The sequence below is a fragment of the Acipenser ruthenus genome, chromosome 46 (assembly GCF_902713425.1).
Source record: "Acipenser ruthenus chromosome 46, fAciRut3.2 maternal haplotype, whole genome shotgun sequence".
Taxonomy (NCBI): Eukaryota; Metazoa; Chordata; class Actinopteri; order Acipenseriformes; family Acipenseridae; genus Acipenser; species Acipenser ruthenus.
The window spans coordinates 1,295,984-1,315,003 of record NC_081234.1 but is presented as its reverse complement, the minus strand read 5'-3'; the positions used below and the strand labels follow the sequence as shown (position 1 = coordinate 1,315,003).

The window sequence follows — 19,020 nt, the reverse complement described above, 5'->3', positions numbered from 1 at the left end:
TCCCTCTCTCTCTCCCTCTCCTCCTCTCTTCCTCTCCCTCTCTCTCCCTCTCCCCCTCTCCCTCTCTCCCTCTCTCTCTCCCTCTCCTCCTCTCTTCCTCTCCCTCTCTCTCTCCCTCTCCCCCTCCCTCTCTCTCTCCCTCTCCTCCTCTCCTCCTCTCCCTCTCTCTCCCTCCCCCTCTCCCTCTCTCCCTCTCCCTCTCTCTCTTCCCCCTCCCTCCCCCCTCTCCCTCTCTCCCTCTCCTCCTCTCTTCCTCTCCCTCTCTCTCTCCCTCTCCCCCTCTCCCACTCTCCCTCTCTCTCTCCCCATACCGACTGTTAAAAGGAACAAGTCGCATTTTGCTTCTGGTGAAAAAAAAGAGAGAAAGAAAGAAAATGTAAAAAAAAGTACCAGGAAGCGAAGCAAACTGGCCCCCCGAGTGTGAGTGAGCGGAGGCTGGCGGCAGTGTGTCATCAGGCAGGGCTGTGTGGAGAGATCTATACCTCCCTCCAGCTCTCTCATTTTAATTAAGTCTGGGAGGGGAGCGAGAGAGGGCTGCCGGAAACACAGTGTGGCTGAGGGGGGGCCCGTCCCCCCGTCCCTGAGGTTTCACCATCCATTCATCTTTTCAGGACGCCTTTCACTGCCCTGTGAGCAGAACTTCCCATGACAGGCTGTGTTCACACTGGGTCCGTTCAGTTGTCCCCACCACACCTGGTCTTTGTTCCAACCCTGCTTTAAATCTAATTGAACCAATGAAACACAACTGCTGGACTTTTTGGTCCTTTTTGCTCATAGGAAACGAGGAATACAACATTTTGCACGTAGTTTACTTCATATTCCAAAGAAACAAGTAGACCAAAAAACGAAATGTCTCTGGGAACTACACAGACAATGCAAGGACAGAGCCAGCTCTAGGCTCCCACAAACCCCACCTCCGTTGGGGGGGGGGGGGGGGGCGGTTGTTGAGGGGCCCCCGGATGCCCTAAGCTTCAGGAGGTGAAATCATTTTTTTTAGTGCCTGCCTAAAAGCCCAGCAGCTAGTTATGTCACGTGACCGACCTGGTGCCACCGTGATTGGCTCAGTCTGCTCTCATGAGGCGAAGGCGGCAGTGGAGAGTTTACCGGTAGGTGTTAGGACACGTGTTTTTGTTGTACATGTATTAAAATTAGGGCGACCAGACGTCCTGGTTTAGCTGGGACAGACCCTGTTTCTATTAAAGGCCCCGGTGTCCCGACATGTTTCTGAAAATCTTAAAAAAGTCCCGGTTTTTAGCCACTTCCTTTAGCGCGACTCACTCTAGGCTTCCTTTTGTCAAAATAACATGAACAGCATCTTACATAACTGGCAAGTTGAAAACTAAATAATAATTAAACAAAAAAATACTTGGGTACTCAAGAACATTATTTATATAAAGTGATTAACACAGGCATACACGTACATGCTTATTGCAATGCGGTTTAATTTCGTTTATATTAAATTATCCTACAATTACCAGCAATAAAAACAATACAATTGGCAGTGAAACTTAACCACAGATATACTCGGGAGTGTACTGAAATTGTGCGGCGTTAGAAAGCTGTTAAAAATAAATAAAATACAAATAATACATTATTAAAACGAGGATGGCTATTTAAATAACTATTTAAAAAAAAACTATATATAAATTATATGACTAGTCTCATCAATTATTTAATAATGTGTCCCGGTTTTGAGCTTTGGAAATCTGGTCACCCTAATTAAAATGAGTATTTAAAATACTTTATTCACACGAATACATTATACCTGGCGTTTATGTTTTAGGCTTGCTTAGCCAGCAGCGTAGGAGGGCTTATGTATCCAGTGACAGCGTAAAGTGACCAGTTATATAATAGCAAAATACAAGTTTTTTTCTATTTTAGGTTTTAAGAAATATGAAAGCATTAGAAATAAGCCGAGTTGATGATTGTGTTGCTAAGGCTGTATCGTACGGTCCGCGAACCGGTCCATGCAGTGACATCATATTCACATATGTACCTGTGCAGCTTACATACAGACTACACTGGCGGACACGACTGAGTTACAAACTGTGTCAAATATATAGACCATGAATGGAGATCAGACCAACTGATTTGATTTCAGTTTCACTTGTGTCACGGGAGGGTTGTATCAAATACATCACTGTAAAAAATGACTGCAATTACTGTAACTCCATAAATATCTACGTCCAAAATATCTGGCGAACTGATTAAAAAAAGACCATGTTTTACTCTAGTAATATTAGCGCGGTGTCGTGCTGATAGCTATTAGCCGCTAAGCGCACAATCCCAGAATACAGGTATTCCATCGAGGGTAGCAGTGTGGAGTAGTGGTCAGGGCTCTGGACTCTTAACCGGAGGGTTTGGGTTCAATCCCCAGTCGGGGACACTGCTGCTGTACCCTTGAGCAATGTACTTTACCTAGATTCTTGCTCCAGTTAAAAATCCAACTGTGTAAATGGGTAATTGTATGTAAAAATAAAGTGTTATCTTGTAACAATTGTAAATCGCCCTGGATAAGGGCGTCTGCTAAGAAATAAATAATAATAATAATTGAAGCACACAGGAGAGGCATGGCTCTATGGACGCTAATATTAACAACAGGCTAGGAGAAAGATGCTGCCACTGCCGTCTGTTTATTTTCTTGCTGTTTTGTGAAGTGCTTTGAGATGCCATGGCATGATAAAGCGCAATATAAATGTAAGCTGTGTAAAAGATTACCCCGTTTCAAACGCCAGTAGGTGATATGCGTGAACAACTGCAGATTCAGACAGTATGTCAAGCTATCACAACTCCAAACGGTACGGGGTAAAAATAGAAAAGGCTGTGTATACTGGAGCTGTGAAGCGCGGAAATACCAAAATAACCTCTTTTTTTAGCTCTTGATTTGAAATCCAACAAGCATCGGAGCAGTGTTTTAACCCTCCCATACACCGCGCGTGTACGAGTATTGTTTGAAACAATGCAGTCACGAATCTAAAGTCAGTCTGTGGGAAAGTCAAATGAAATGCGTGTTCTTCCTGCCCCGAGTTCGTTTCGTGAAATGGTTTATTTTTTTATAAATTGCAGGACTCCGAGTAAATTTACACCAAATACATTATAACCACATACAGCGAGTGTAGTTGCACCGTGAACCATATTAGCGGTACTATTACCCCCACATCAGTATCGTGCGGTGTTATAAAATTATGGAAAACAGCGGGATAATATTAGTGCTTGTGATTTTTTTTCAGTCGAAAAATTGCGTAACATAAATCTCACGAACAATTTTGGATTTGCAGTGTGTAGCTATTCTGATTCCAGATATTTTTGTTTTAAAACACGTTTATTGAGCAGGTTTATTTGTGCCACATGTGTGTTGTCTGTGGCTAGATTCATGTTCCCTGAATATGTAGAACTATACATAAACATAGCAGTCATATTGCCATGCAATGGGGGTTTTATTATGTTCATGTATAGTTCTAGGTTGTGAATTTAAAACCCGGTGTTTAAAATATTCTCTGGCGCCTCACTGCCCCTTTTAAAAAGACGCCCCCCTTCCCTCAGGAGCCTCTACACTGGCACACACCTGCAGACAAACAGCTTTTTTTTTGGTAATAATGTATGTAAAAAGGGGGCGCCCTTTTTTTTTGGCAGGGGCCCCCCAAATTGCTTGAGTCGGCCCTGCGCGAGGAACTGAAGCTCTGATAAAAATTAAATGACGTAATTTGGTTGTGGCTCGCGCGAAGGCGGTGAGCATGCGCTCCTCCAGTGATCAGCATCGCATTCTTCCACAGCAATATGCAAGAATCTAAAGCATGCTATTAAAAAAAACCGGAGCAATGCATCAATAGCTGCCATCCTTCAAGCACACACAAGACAGGGGCCGGAGCTCCGTGTTGGTGCGAAGCGGTATGGATTCCCTCAGTGAAGCCGCAGAGCGCTAATTGCAGACAGGCAGAGTAATGCAAACCATGCAATATCCCGGAGGGATGAGAGAGGGGAGGCCGGGGCAGTACAACAATGTATCACTAACACTTTCATTCACCGCCTGCTTTTTATTCATTCATTCGTAGGAATGGCATCTATTTCAGCTAAAAAAAAAAAAAAAAAAACAGGACAAGGGAGAGGGGTGGTCAAAATGTTACAGTTACCCTTTAAGATAGGAGATCCGGTGGTTAAAGAAATGAGCTTGTAACCAGGAGGTCCCCGGTTCAAATCCCAGCTCACTCACTGACTCATTGTGTGACCCTGAGCAAGTCACTTAACCTCCTTGTGCTCCTTCGGGTGAGACGCTGTTGTAAGCGACTCTGCAGCTGATGAATAGTTCACACACTATAGTCTCTGTAAGTCACCTTTAATAAAGGCGTCTGCTAAATAAACAAATAATTTAAAGCTAAATTCGTTGGCACTTTTTTTCTGAGCGGAGCACAACCAATGTAACCAATATAAAGCAGGGATGGAAATAAGCTTCCTTCTGCATAGCGGTTTGATCCATTCCAGGTTTTATTATGAGCTTGATTAGTCATAGTGTGTATAGGTAACAAGCTCAGGTGTGTCTTATTAAATTCGTAGTAAAACCAGGAATGGATCAAACTGCTATGCAATGGGAGTCTTATTTCCATCCCTGTAAAGACTGGAAGGAAATGTACTGTACCATTAGATTTTTAAAAATACAACTTTGGATTGAGCACCATCTAGTGGTTTGACTGGGTATTGCAAGTTGTCTACACTTTATAACAAGTCATGCAAGAAATACATACAGTATGCAGCAACTAGAGAAGGAAAAATTACAGAATGATATGGTTCTGACAGCCATCACACTGGGCAGCAGTGTGGAGTAGTGGTTAGGGCTCTGGACTCTTGACCGGAGGGTCGTGGGTTCAATCCCAGGTGGGGGACACTGCTGCTGTACTCTTGAGCAAGGTACTTTATCTAGATTGCTCCAGTAAAAACCCAACTGTATAAATGGGTAATTGTTTGTAAAAATAATGTGATATCTTGTAACAATTGTAAGTTGCCCTGGATAAGGGCATCTGCTAAGAAATAAATAATACATGCAGAGGTTATCCCAAAACACACACTTTGATTACAGGATCGTAAGGCTTTACCACATTTTAAAATGACCCCCAAATTAATTTTTTTTAAACTAGTGTTTAAACCCGATTTCGTCTCAAAATCTAGTTCTTAATTAGATCCCTTTGGTGACAATAAGTTCTAGAAGTTACTCCAAGTTTACTCAGCACTGAATCTATCTGGAATGTTGTGGAAAATAGGTAAATTTCAAAATATCACTGTCCTGGTCACAAAAGCAAAGTTTGTGGGGAATAATAGCCATTTTCTATACTTTTGAGGCATAAGCAATTAGGAAATAACACTTACTACCCAGGAACCAAAAAAAAAAAAAAAAAAAAATTGTTACACGGTGTAATTAATGATGGTAAAGGCACTGGTACCCTTTTTAGCAATTTGACATTTAATTTCCTGCAAGTACAAAAACAGAAGAAAAACCAAAGAAAAATAAGATCGTGTTTAGCTTCAAATGGCTTTGAGCTTGTCTGAAGAATCTGCCAGCACTGAAGAGCCTTCCTCATTCTGATGACATCACGTGGCAGAGAGAGCACGTGGAGGAACTGAAAGGTCACGCTATCACATGACTTGATTAGAACGAGGAAATCCAGCAGTTAGGACTCTCCAGGCAAGCTCAAAGCCAAGAAAAAGCAGATTTAGAGGAAAATTCTAGTAATGCAAAACTGGAACAACTCTGAAACACTCCGACGAATAGCAAAATAATAATAATAATAATAATAATAATAATAAGAAGAAGAAGAAGAAGAAGAAGAAGAAGAAGAAGAAGAAGAAGAAGAAGAAGAAGAAGAAGAAGAAGAAGAAGAAGAAGAATATACATTTAAAGCTCCCTTCTAAAAAGCCTGACGTCAGTGCTCTGATGAATGTGTACCGCGGTGAAGCCTAAATGGGTCAGGTATTGATCCGGCCTCTGTTTTCCATCACTCACCCCTCAGCGCGGCAGGGCTCTGGTTACATTGGCGCTGCATCACTGCTGAATTTTTATAGATGCTCCCAAGATAAAAATAGAGGCAATTCTCTTGACAACAACCCCAGCTGACCGGTCACTGTCTGATAAAGGAAACCAAAGCCCAAGAAAATACAAAGCATCCACAACTATTCAATACTCAAGAGCACTGCATTTAGAAACACTAACAGAAAGTCAAATTCAGTCAATTGAAAAAGACCTCCAGTTGAAATTTTGTCATTGAATGTTTGTGTTTATTTATATTTCTTGAAGAAAAACACACACAGAAAGTGACGCACAAGGGGACTGATTTATGAAATCATATTTTAAAAAGGGAAACAGGAAGTTCCAACTGTGATAGTCACACCTACTCTGCAGCTGTGGCCAAAAGTTTTTCAGCACCTAGAATCTTAGGATTGCGACATAATTTTAATTGATTTTATATATAAATATATATTATTTGTTTATTTAGCAGACGCCTTTATCCAAGGCGACTTACAGAGACTAGGGTGTATGAACTATGCATCAGCTGTAGAGTCACTTACAACTACGTCTCACCCGAAAGACAGAGCACAAGGAGGTTAAGTGACTTGCTCAGGGTCACACAATGAGTCAGTGGCTGAGGTGGGATTTGAACCGGAGACCTCCTGGTTATAAGCCCTTTTCTTTAACCACTGGATCACACAGCCTCTTTTACCACTGTAGTTTTCCATATATATATATATATATATATATATATATATATATATATATATATATATATATATATATATATATATATATATATATATATATATATATATATATATATATATATATATATATATAAGTATATGGAAAACTACAAAGCAGTGGTAATTCAATATGTTAACAACATTATTCAGCAGATTTCATTCGACTTTATGAAGCAAAATGAGTTCATTCTACCGGGTGATGCAATCCTTTTGGCCAGAGCTGTAGATATAGTGATGGAGAGAGGCGGGGCTGGCAGAGTTGAAAGGTTACATTGTCACCACCCATTTGAATGGGTTGAGGAAAGGCTGGCATTTCTGATTCCCTGTGTAAAAATGCACTCCGGTAACCTCTGCCTCTACACCTGTGCCAGCCTTTCTATTTACATACATGTGACTGTCTTCAGCATTCTTGTAAATGGGGGAGGGTGTAACTGTTTTTTCATAACTCGGAGTGCAGCTTTGACCTCGGACGGATGATAAAACCCACCTGTTTTAGCATGAGTTGTCTTTGCTTAAAAAGCTGTTTTTGATCAAATGTGCAAACCCAGCTAAAACTGGTTCCAGACCACAAACCTCTGCTCCGCTATACTTACCGCGTCACGGAGCGCTCACTAACACACCTCCAGTAAAGCAGGGCCAGCTCTGTTCATTGGTGAAGGCGGGGGAAGTCCACTCCCTCTGGGTGGAGGTTATTCATTTGAGTATATCAATGCTTGTAAAAGATATTTCGTGGCTTGAATACCACCTGCCGAGGCCTGTAGGTTTGCTTGCAGTGCTGTTGCGATTGTGTCCTGCTGTGCTGTCTTTGGATTTGCTTTGTTCCTGAATGAAACTCTTTTGATTAAACCTTACCTGAAGAAGACTGGCTGATTATTTTTAAGAAGAAAACGAACCTTACACCCAGACAAGCCGAAAGTCAGGTAAAGCCAGTGAAACAAAACTGTTAGTGTTCAAAAAATTGTTGTTTGTTACTAGAAAGAAAAACAATTTGATTCTGAGGCAGAGACCTTGAAAAAAAACAGGATCCAGAAAAGCCACGATCCTGTTTCCTGGAGACACTAGCGCTGCCGATAGGACGGCTACCACATGGCATTTCAAGTTATAAATCAAAACTAATTTCAACACTGAAAAAAATATAGATTTTAGATTTTAATTCAGCGCTATTGAGTGTTTCCTGCTGATGGATAAACTTTTACCCCCAAAAAAGTATATCAGAGCCCTGAGGTGTCAATAACAAGGCGGCTTCTTTGCTTGTTTGTTTTTTCAAGAAAACCTGACCTGATTGAACAGCTAAATTATTTACAGTAAAGACACAGTTCTGTTCTGCCTGTAAAGAGCTTGGGATGGTGTCTGGGAGCTGGGAGAGGAGATGTGAAATCATTAGGAAGTCAATCTCAGACTCCTACACCTCTCCCATCACAGAGCAGCACCAGACCGCTAACCTCTCCCAACACCGGCTCTGCACTGCAGGGATGGGAATGAGACTCCTATTGCAGAGCTGCTTCACCCATTCCAGGTTTTAATACAGGCTTGATCAGCCGCCGTGTATAGGCAACAAGCTCAGGTTATTAAACTCCTAGTAAATCCAGGAATGGATCAAACTGCTATGCAATGGCAGCCTTATGCCCATCCCTGTACTGTATGTTTCTAAGTAATATTCTCGCGCACTCTGTGCAAGAGAAACTACTCTAGGAGGGACTGGGAAGGAGGGAAGCAGCGTGGCTCCAGTGCCGGGGTTCCCACACTTTTTTTTGCTGAGCCTCCCCTTCCTTCCACATACACCAATCCTGGACAAGCCATTCAAACCCCAATCTCCCGCCAGCATTCTAGGGGTACAAATGCATTATGTAATACAGAAACATAAAAGACAAACAAACAGGACAGTCAATAAGTCCTGCAAACAATGGAAATCGCCGGGTCGTTTCAATATTGTAGCGCTGAGCGTGCCGCAGGTTCTACCAGGATACAGTGCAGCTGGGACAGCGTCTGATCTTTAATAAAGTTATAATATATATTTTAAAGATGGATACACTTTATTACAATCACTATTCATAATTGTATTAACATCAATACATTGTCACGTATTCTCGTTCTTCATTCCTCATTTAGATGAGAAAGGACGTGGAGGATTTGAAAGCCCATATAATTGTTTCACAGCCAAACTGCGTAAATTAAACTGATTGCACTATTATTATTACAGTATTGTTATTACAGTATACCTTTTATTTATATCACAGTCTGGTTTTACTATTAGAACGCCCTTAGTGTCTTTAATCTTAGATCATTGAAATTTCAATTTGTTTATGTTTGTCTTAATAATACTACAACAATAGTAGTAACAAAATCAGTGTAATTTACAGTGTTTTGCTGTGAAACAACTAAATGAGCTTTTAAATCCCCCAAGTCCTTATTTTCACATTTAAAAGCGGAACGAGAAAATGATGGTGCAACATTTTAATAAGTGACTAGTCTTTATTAATGTTTATGCAATTATGAATAGTAATTGGAATGTTTGTCCAGCTTCATTTTTGTATTATAACTTTATAAACTGCAGGTGTGTCTAAATCTAGTGTTTATTTGTGAACAAAATGTATTTGATATTAAAACCCACCCCCACTGCACTTTCAAGTGAAGGCGGGCTGGGCCATAGAGTCGCTGAGCTGTGATAGGTCTGAAATGACACAAGCTCTGTGGACGGGGGCTGGTCAGATTAAACGTGATCCATGCCGGGGGATTTGATTGAGTTAATCATCCTGGAGGCCCACCGAGTCTGCCGTTTACCGCAGAGCTTTTACAATCACCAGGAAGTCAGAAAAAAGTACTGTGCAGTCCGTTTATAAGAATCACATCCATCACGGGTGTTTTGATCCTTATAAGCAGATGATTCTTAAAAGCGGACGGATATGATTACTGTGGTGCAGAATCAAACTTAGTATGAGAACGAGAAGAGCTTGTTGCCTGGCTGCAGTGTGATGGGTTGACCACTAGATGTCATGAGTTCCCACATGTATGCACGCCCATGAAAAATCATTAACGAATTATGGATAATAGTCAATTGGTTAACTGCTTGTTAGAAATGGCTTAGCTGATAGCTTTGTGATGGGTGTATAGAGGCGTAAGGGAGCAGAAGTAGAAACCAGAACTTGAGTAAGAGATCTAGTGTTTATTCCACATGAAGTACTGTTAGTTAGAGCTCCAGCTGAGAGCTAGGATTATTTGGTTTGTTTTATTAGCGGTTGTTTCGCCACCGCAGTGTAAGAAAAATAAAACCAACACCGACTCCAACCTGATAATTTACACTGTCCTCGGCCACTCTGTCACATTACAATTAGCAAAAGCGTGCCATCAGCAGTTTAAATACAGTATACAGATGTCAATGGTGCTCAATCACTGAGGACAATACATCAAAACAAGTCCTCGTGGGTAAGCAGCTTGCATATGAGCACGATTATGTTTACACGATTATGTTTACTCAAGGCTGCAGAATCCTATTTTACTGCAGTATACTTGAGAAACGATCGTCTTGCGAGGGTGCCTAGTTTAACTGCCGTGCAGTGTTACGTGTAATGGCCTTTTAATTAAAATGGCATTACAGTACAGTATTTTACTGTCAGGACTAGCACTGCATTTAAGGATCTGTTGCTTACTTATTTTCTGTTGCGATGCAAATCTCACAGTTATTCATTAAGCGGAGATGCAAAGCTCTGCAACCCCCCCCCCCCACCCCCCCCATCCTCCTCTTCACCGCACCGCGCCGCAATCCCACTCCCTCTACATGCATATCACACAATAACACTGCTGTACTCACTATGTATTCAATGAACGTGTATTCACTTTATTGAAACAAATTTTCACTAACAGATAACACAAAAAACATACTTGCACAATGCAGTGGCACAGTGTTAGCTGCATTATTGCACGATCCACGTTGCGTACGTGCCTAATCACGCGCGATGTGATCAAATTCAAATTCAAAACCAGCTTTATTGGCTGTACATGTCATTTCACTTGATCAAGTACTGTATTACATGTAGTCAGTTTGCCCCGAAATGATTCTTATAAGTGGATTGCTTGATTCTAACAAGCAGAGTATTTTAGCATGGTTGGTATAGGAATGATTTGGTCCCAGTGGTTTTGATCACTGTATGCAGTTGATTCTTATATCAGTGATTCTTATAAACAGACTGCAGCACAGCTCCCCCAGCACAGCCCCACCTCCCTCCCCAGCACAGCTCCACCTCCCTCCCCCAGCACAGCCCCACCTCCCTCCCCAGCACAGCTCCACCTCCCTCCCCCAGCACAGCTCCATCATCCACCCCAGCACAGCCCCACCTCCCTCCCCCAGGACAGCTCCACCTCCCTCCCCAGCACAGCTCCACCTCCCCCCCAGCACAGCCCCACCTCCCTCCCCAGCACAGCCCCACCTCCCTTCCCAGCACAGCTCCATCATCCACCCAAGCACAGCCCCACCTCCCTCCCCCAGCACAGCTCCACCTCCCTCCCCAGCACAGCCCCACCTCCCTCCCCCAGGACAGCTCCACCTCCCTCCCCAGCACAGCTCCACCTCCCCCAGCACAGCTCCACCTCCCTCCCCAGCACAGCTCCACCTCCCTCCCCCAGCACAGCCCCACCTCTCTCCCCAGCACAGCCCCACCTCCCTCCCCCAGCACAGCCCCACCTCCCTCCCCAGCACAGCCCCACCTCCCTCCCCAGCCCAGCTCCACCTCCCTCCCCAGCACAGCACCACCTCCCTCCCCAGCACAGCTCCACCTCCCCAGCACAGCCCCACCTCCCTCCCCAGCACAGCTCCACCTCCCTCCCCAGCACAGCACCACCTCCCTCCCCAGCACAGCTCCACCTCCCCAGCCCAGCTCCACCTCCCTCCCCCAGCACAGCTCCACCTCCCCAGCACAGCTCCACCTCCCTCCCCAGCACAGCACCACCTCCCTCCCCAGCACAGCTCCACCTCCCCAGCCCAGCTCCACCTCCCCCCCCCAGCACAGCTCCACCTCCCTCCCCAGCACAGCACCACCTCCCTCCCCAGCACAGCTCCACCTCCCCAGCCCAGCTCCACCTCCCCCCCCCAGCACAGCCCCACCTCCCTCCCCAGCACAGCACCACCTCCCTCCCCAGCACAGCCCCACCTCCCTCCCCCAGCACAGCTCCACCTCCCTCCCCCAGCACAGCTCCACCTCCCCCCCCCAGCACAGCTCCACCTCCCTCCCCAGCACAGCCCCACCTCCCTCCCCAGCACAGCACCACCTCCCTCCCCAGCACAGCTCCACCTCCCTCCCCAGCACAGCTCCACCTCCCTCCCCAGCACAGCCCCACCTCCCTCCCCAGCACAGCCCCACCTCCCTCCCCAGCGCAGCTCCACCTCCCTCCCCAGCACAGCCCCACCTCTCACTGCTCGCATCCAGCGCTTTTTTCCTTCACGCTGATAAACCACTTAAGCAGATTGCAAGGGCTGCTGGCTGGAGTGCCGTGTGATTACAGCAAATTAGATATTTGAGAAAAACAGAGGGACTCCTCACAGAGAGATGGGCAGTGTGATCCCAGGATCAGAGCTGAGGAGGGACTGGGAGGGAGAGAAGCAGTGTGGCTCTAGTGGTTAGAGCTGAGGAGGGACTGGGAGGGATGGAAGCAGTGTGGCTCTAGTGATTAGAGCTGAAGGACTTCGATGGAAGGAGCGAGGAAGGTTCGAGCACAGGGAACACCCACACATATATATATATGTGTATATATATATATATATATATATATATATATATATATATATATATATATATATATATATATATATATATATATATATATGGTGCATGTCCTTCACTTTTCCTCAAGAAGTCGAGTCCATATTTAGCCGCTGAGAAAGGAAACCCGTTCAATACCTGCTCTATTATTAATGCAGGGTAATGCAAGACAATCCTGTGGTCCCAGATTTTTTACAATAAGAGAGCAGGAGGGAGGGAGGGAGGGAGAAAGAGAGAAGTTCACAAAGCACAGAAAATCTGCATTGGAAACACAAAGGAATTCAGGAACACACCTTAAAAACAAGCTTGTCCGTGACAAGAGCTGAATCACAGCACTCATCACCCACTGTGTGCACGGGCAAAAAGGGAAGAAATACAGGGAGCTGCCTGCATGACCCTGAGACACGGTGATACAGTGCAGAAATTGTGCTAAAGAGTGCCCTTAGCAAGCTTCATCAAGACTGAATAGTTATCCAGATACAGTACGTGGAAGAATTGGCCATAAATTAAAAAAAAATTAGCTATGTAAAACAACGTAAAGATTATTATTTATTTCTTAGCAGACGCCCTTATCCAGGACGACTTACAATTGTTACAAGATGTCACATTATTTTTACATACAATTACCCATTTATACAGTTGGGTTTTTACTGTAGCAATCTAGGTAAAGTACCTTGCTTAAGGGTACAGCAGCAGTGTCCCCCCACCTGGGATTGGACCCACAACCCTCCGGTCAAGAATCCAGAGCCCTAACCACTACTCCATACAGTAAATGTAAAATACAGACAAGCAGTCAAACAGACAGCCTCCATATAGCCCAGATTATGATACACAATCACTTCTGCTTAAGAAGATCCAGCAACTTTCATCACAATCGGACAAGCTGCTCTCTAGACAAGAAAAACATTTAAGTAACATAGAGAAAGAGCGTCCGTACAGACAGACAGACATCCTTCACATACCCGAGGTTACAGTACCTCATGTAACGTGTGCTGAAGCACAACAAAAAACATGAACAGGGAGTGAACCTGACCTACAGCACAGGAAATTACAAATCTATAACTAGAATTGAATTAGAAAGCTACAGTTAAAACAAAAAGTAAAACAACAATATGGTTGCTGAGAAGCCAGAAGGAAAATGGATTTCAAAAGTAGGGCAGTGGTACGCCGAGTGGATATTAGTGTGTATTATGTTCCGCTGAGCTTTCAGACCTGCCAAAAAAAACATTAAAAAAACAACGTCAAATTTGGGGATTGCAAAAGTGTGACTTTCCTCAGTGTGAATGACAGTAGCACAGCCCACTCTCTGCAGCACACCGCCAAACACACTGCTCTCAGGCCAGGGGGCAGTCCGACCGCTTCCATTTGTAATTGCTGATGGAAGAACAGATCAAGACTGCTGGATCCAGAAAGGATCAATCAATCACGATACCAATCTGAAACAGAGAATGCCATGACGAGGTCATTCTTACCAGGACAGAGGACAAAAGACTGCAACAAACTCAATATCCAATCGACTGCTCCCGTCCAGAATGAGTTTTTATCAAATGAAAGTAAAAAAAAAATGTTACAAATAATTGACCTTGAATTGTAGTGCTTACTATATTACTTACCCCCCCTCATCCACTCTGCCTAAAACATGCACCATCAACGGACCCTCGTATCATTCCTATTTACTTTGTTCCCAATCATCTTCTGAACTGGCTGCATGTTTTATAAAGTGTGAGCATGCAGTTTCATTTGGTTGGTTATAGCTGTGTGAAATGAACAGGTTTTTAATTAAACACTGCAGTTAAACGCTTTTGACATTTCCCATTGTAGACAAACGTTTCTGGTTAATGCTGTCATTAGCTCTGCGTTTCCGATGCTTGAAGTTATGCATGTATTATACAGAACATAACAAAACAAATTCAATGAGGTTCACTGCATTAACTTTCCTTTCCTCCTTCAATTCTGTTCCCCGGTAATAGAACCCCACTTAGCTTCCTATGTGCACCAGTGCAAGTTTCAGGTGGGATCTTATTAACCGTAACACAGGAAGGAAGTTAACTTCTACCATTTTGAGAATATTGCCACTGTATGCTAATAGAACGTATACATTTTTAAAAAACTATTACGTACCTTCTCAATAATCTATCAACACTGTTATCTGCTCTTGAACTGCCCTGATATCAAATCGTACTGTGTTTTGTATTTGCTCTTATTAGGACTGAAGTCATTGTATTTTGTACCTTGCTCTTAATTGTACTGTAATTCTTGATATGTATTTTTTGTATACAACTGTAAGTCACCCTGGGTAAGTGCATCTGCTTAAAAATAAATAATAATAATAATAATAATAATAATAATAATAATAATAATAATAATAATAATAATCTTCTGTTGTCATTTCTGCTCAGAACATTGCTTACCAGACTTACTAAGTATTCCAGAAATACATTGCCTTTCTGTTTAGTGGATGCGCAGCTGCAATTTCTGTCCTCAGTACCACTATCTATACAAAAATCAGTTTCAGAGGGGGCAGAAATTATAGCTGTGCACCCCTAGTGGTCAACTGACGAACCACAATTCAGCTTTTGGAAGCTTGATAAATAACAATCTAAGCAGAAGAATAACCGCAGCGAATGCTAGATAACACACACTGGATCACAACATACCATCGAGCGGGGATACCCACTCGCGGATCTTTGCAGTCTATTCCAGAAATCTGTTATGTCGAGATCTCAAAATAAATAATCTTGTAATGTCGACGTACCGGTTTGGAAATGTCTGGATCCTGATATAATTTCTCTCCTGGTCTCGATGTAACTCATTTTACACAGCTTGAATAAGATACTGTTTCAAAGTTTTCTGTGCTGCTATGCCAGCATCATTTGGGTATATTGTTTGAACATAAAGAGTAAGCAGCAGGGTTTTCGAAAAATATAGCGTTACCCGTCCCCACGTGCTGCTACAACTGTTTAAATAATGTACCTGTCATTTTTCTTTTCATTGTTAACATCCTGACAACTTTTTACACTTATAACTTTAAAGTCTGTTTCAAAGCTCTTTTCAAAATGTCCGCTCTGGTGCACTGGGGTTTGAGATCTGTCCTTTAAATCACTGCAGGAAGAGCGATTAAAAAAAAAACAAAAAACATGACAAGTGCTCTGGCTTTTCTGTTCCGTACCACATCATGGATTGGTATTGCTGTTACCTGTTTGACAATGTGGGAAATAATCCTGATGCTATCAGTGCACTAGAGCGGACATTTGGAAAAGAGCTTTGAAACAGACTTTAAAGTTATAAGTGTAAAAAGTTGTCAGCATGTTAACAATAAAAAGAAAATTCCAGGTGTGTTATTTAAACAGTTGTAGCAGCACGTGGGGACGTGTAATGCTATATTTTTCAGAACCCTGCTACGCTCTCTTTAAGGATGCGGTCAAGACAAGAATTTTCGGTGACATTCTACAATGTAACAATATACCTAAGTATGAGCAGGAGGGAGAATTTACTGAGAAGGAGACAGACTGCGTAGTTTGTATTGAAATGTCTGCTTGCAGGATTTGTGTGATTGAGTGCGAGGCTGCTTTGCAAAGAACGGGAAGATTCTGAGCAATGAACAGGGGAAGTAGAATTTAAAAAGAGGCACCTGTTAAACCAAACTTAGAGAACTGGTACAACGAGCTGTTAAAAAAGAATGTCAGAAACAAGACAGGGTTGCAAATGGAGCACAGATAGAGTCCGCTGTAGATCAGAGCAAGAGGACACTGCTACGCTGTGCATCTCCAGGATTGGTAGATAGCAAGCCTTCTACCTTTCCTGCAATGCTTACTGTTAGTCTAAGTTTAATAAAGTATTAAGTATTGAACTTACGTACTCTTGTTGTATTGACTGAATTATCCCGGGTCAATGCAGAAAATAACACTCATTTAGGTGAGGGGCTTACCAGTATGAAAGAGCCACAAGACAAGCACCCTGTCACAGGGGAGTTCAGAAGGTTGTAGCCAGTTAAAGGGGTCTGTCCCCCAGCCCCCTTACCTTCCATGGGTTCAAGGACCCCGAACTGCTTGAGGACGGCCATAAACATAAAGAGGACCACCCCCACCGCGAGGATCTCCATGCCTTGAATCCCCATCCCGAACGCCGTGGGTCGGTGCTCATTCAGAGCTCCCCCGCGACCCCTCGCACGCTCCCTCTCCCTCTCTGTCTCTCTGTCTTTCCAAGGGAGTCCAACAGTAATCCACAAGGCTTCTAAAAACACTACTCAGCGCCCCATCGCACAACTCTGAGCGCGTTCTCAAGCTTCTGTAAAAGTTCTTATGAAGTTTCTTGAAACGTCCTGGAAAGAGAGTTTTGTCTTGGGCTGTAGGGGTATGGCACACAGATCCCAGGCAACTGAACAAAACAAAAAATGAAGAATGACGGTCTTAAGTCAGGACGATGGTAATCTGCTGGTACAGGGTAGAAAGCGGAATTTTTTTAAGCACTGTTTTGTTTTGTTTTTTCCCAGTGCTGGTTAATGAAAATAGATTTAATTAACTACAAGCCTGAATTACTACAAGCACACACAAGCATGCAGTGCCTGGTGGTGTCTGACTGTTGGGTCAGGATTCATTGAAAATACATTCATTTGACTTTTAAAAATATATTATATTGTTTTAATTTGTTTCCTCTGTTGGAAAAAAAAAACCTTTTTGAGTTTTGAAAACAAAAACCATCTGTATTTTTTTAGAAAACAAAACAAAAACCAGGATTGCTGTTGGTTTTCTTCTCCTTATCGAGTATTAGTTTTGGCAACTAGAAAATATTTTGCTCAGCCCAGTACTTTAAATGTAGTTCCTCAATCAAGTTGCCCAAACATTCTTATCCACCAGTGACAATCGAAGTATTTGCAATCAAAAAAGATATAAATATATTCAAAGTAAATATTTAAATTTTTTAAAATAATTTAACGACTAACGCACTATTAAAAATAAGAACACTAATAATGTTAGTTCTAGTTACATAACGCAGCCGACAGACTGTATGATCCCTGCTGTAATAATGGGCTCTTGTCTGGTCCGCTCTCTCCAGCCAGTCTCGGTTCTGAAAGCTGCTTCTTAAGGCTCCTCTGGGTAACGTGACCCTGGCAGGCAGTGCTCAGGGGCTGGGGCTGGTCAGAGCTGCTTCCGCAGTCCCAGGGTAGAGGTCTGGTGGCTAGGTGTCCTGCAGCCTTCTCTCCCTCTGCACGCTGCCTCTGCACTGCTTTCCATTGAATGGGACTGAACTTGGGAGCCAGGCTTTGGTCTGCTCTCTCTCTCTCTCTCTCTCTCTCTCTCTCTCTCTCTCTCTCTCTCTCTCTCTCTCTCTCTCTCTCTCTCTCTCTCTCTCTCTCTCCTGTGTCACGCTCCCCCCTCCCTTTCTTTCTCTCTCTTTTTTCACCTCACTATCTCTCTGTCCCGTGAGATTTTTCCTTGAAGCTGAATTCCCCCTCCTTGTGTTTCCCTCTCTCTCTTTCCGTCTCTCCTTCCTTTTTCGACTTTCTTTCTAGCTCTCCTCTTTCACCTCACACACTATCTTTTTTCCTGTATGTCTGTGTTCTCTCTCTCTCTGTTTCTATCTCTCTCTCTCTCTCTCTCTCTCTCTCTGTCCTGCAGTGATGTACTACTTGGCACAGACTTCCCTCCCTCCCTCTGCACTTTCATTCCATTCCACCCTCTCTTCCTCCCCAATTCTCCAACTTTCTCTTTATCAGTTCCCACTTGGAACCCCCCTCCTCTCATTCTGTCATATTCTTTCATTTGTATTGTTTTTTTTTTATTTTCACTTACCTCTCCACCTCTCTGTCTCTTTCAACCCCCCCCCTCTCTCTTTTCCCTCTCTCATTACACTTAGACCTGACAGCATTGATTGAAATGAAAGCAGTTCCCAGAGACAATGTTGTGAAAGTTTTGGCTCTGGGAAATAAATAAATAAATAACGAGAGAGAAAGTCTTGCGTCAGCAGGCCTGTGGTTTTTACAGAGCGCTCGTTTATTTTATTTTATTTATTTTAAAAGCACGTTCCCCACCCCTTTTTGGGCCAGATAGCCAGGGTATCTATTACAACTCTGGAGAGGAAAGATGAGACCCGACAAGCAAGGGAAAACACAGAGAGAGAGAGAGAGAGAGAGAGAGAGAGAGAGAGAGAGAGAGAGAGAGAGAGAGAGAGAGAGAGAGAGAGAGAGATGGGAAAAGCTTAGGGGTTGATTTGATCAACTTATACCTTGCTGGGATAACAAGAAAAAAAAAGCCTATTGCATAGCAGTTGTCACCCATTTCACGTTTTATAACACGCTTGATTAGCCCCAGTGTACAGGTAACAGGCTCAGGCGTGTCTTATTAAACTCCTAGTAAAACCAGGAATGGATCAGACTGCTCTGCAACAGGAATCTTATTTCCATCCCCGTTGATGATTCCCCAGTGCTGTAAAATACAGCTGTTGCTTATCCCGGACGTGCATAAAGGAGGATAGATAAGGAGACCCCAGTAGGCTTGTTTTTTTGTTAAGGTACTTCGTGCTC

The 19,020-nt window shown here is 43.2% G+C and overlaps 1 protein-coding gene across 3 annotated transcripts in view; it reads right to left on the bottom strand.

The window, feature by feature from the left end:
* Positions 1 to 19,020, bottom strand: part of LOC117397691 (calsenilin-like) — an 83,319-nt gene that overhangs the window by 15,486 nt on the left and 48,813 nt on the right. The window contains exon 1 of one of the 3 annotated variants that reach the window (XM_059013537.1): positions 16,518 to 17,770. The exons of the other annotated variants lie outside the window; for them this stretch is intronic. Coding sequence (XP_058869520.1) covers positions 16,518 to 16,614 — 97 coding nt within the window. The 5' untranslated portion in view covers positions 16,615 to 17,770. Of the gene's footprint in view, positions 1 to 16,517; positions 17,771 to 19,020 lie in introns of those variants that run through there. 3 annotated transcript variants of the gene reach the window in all.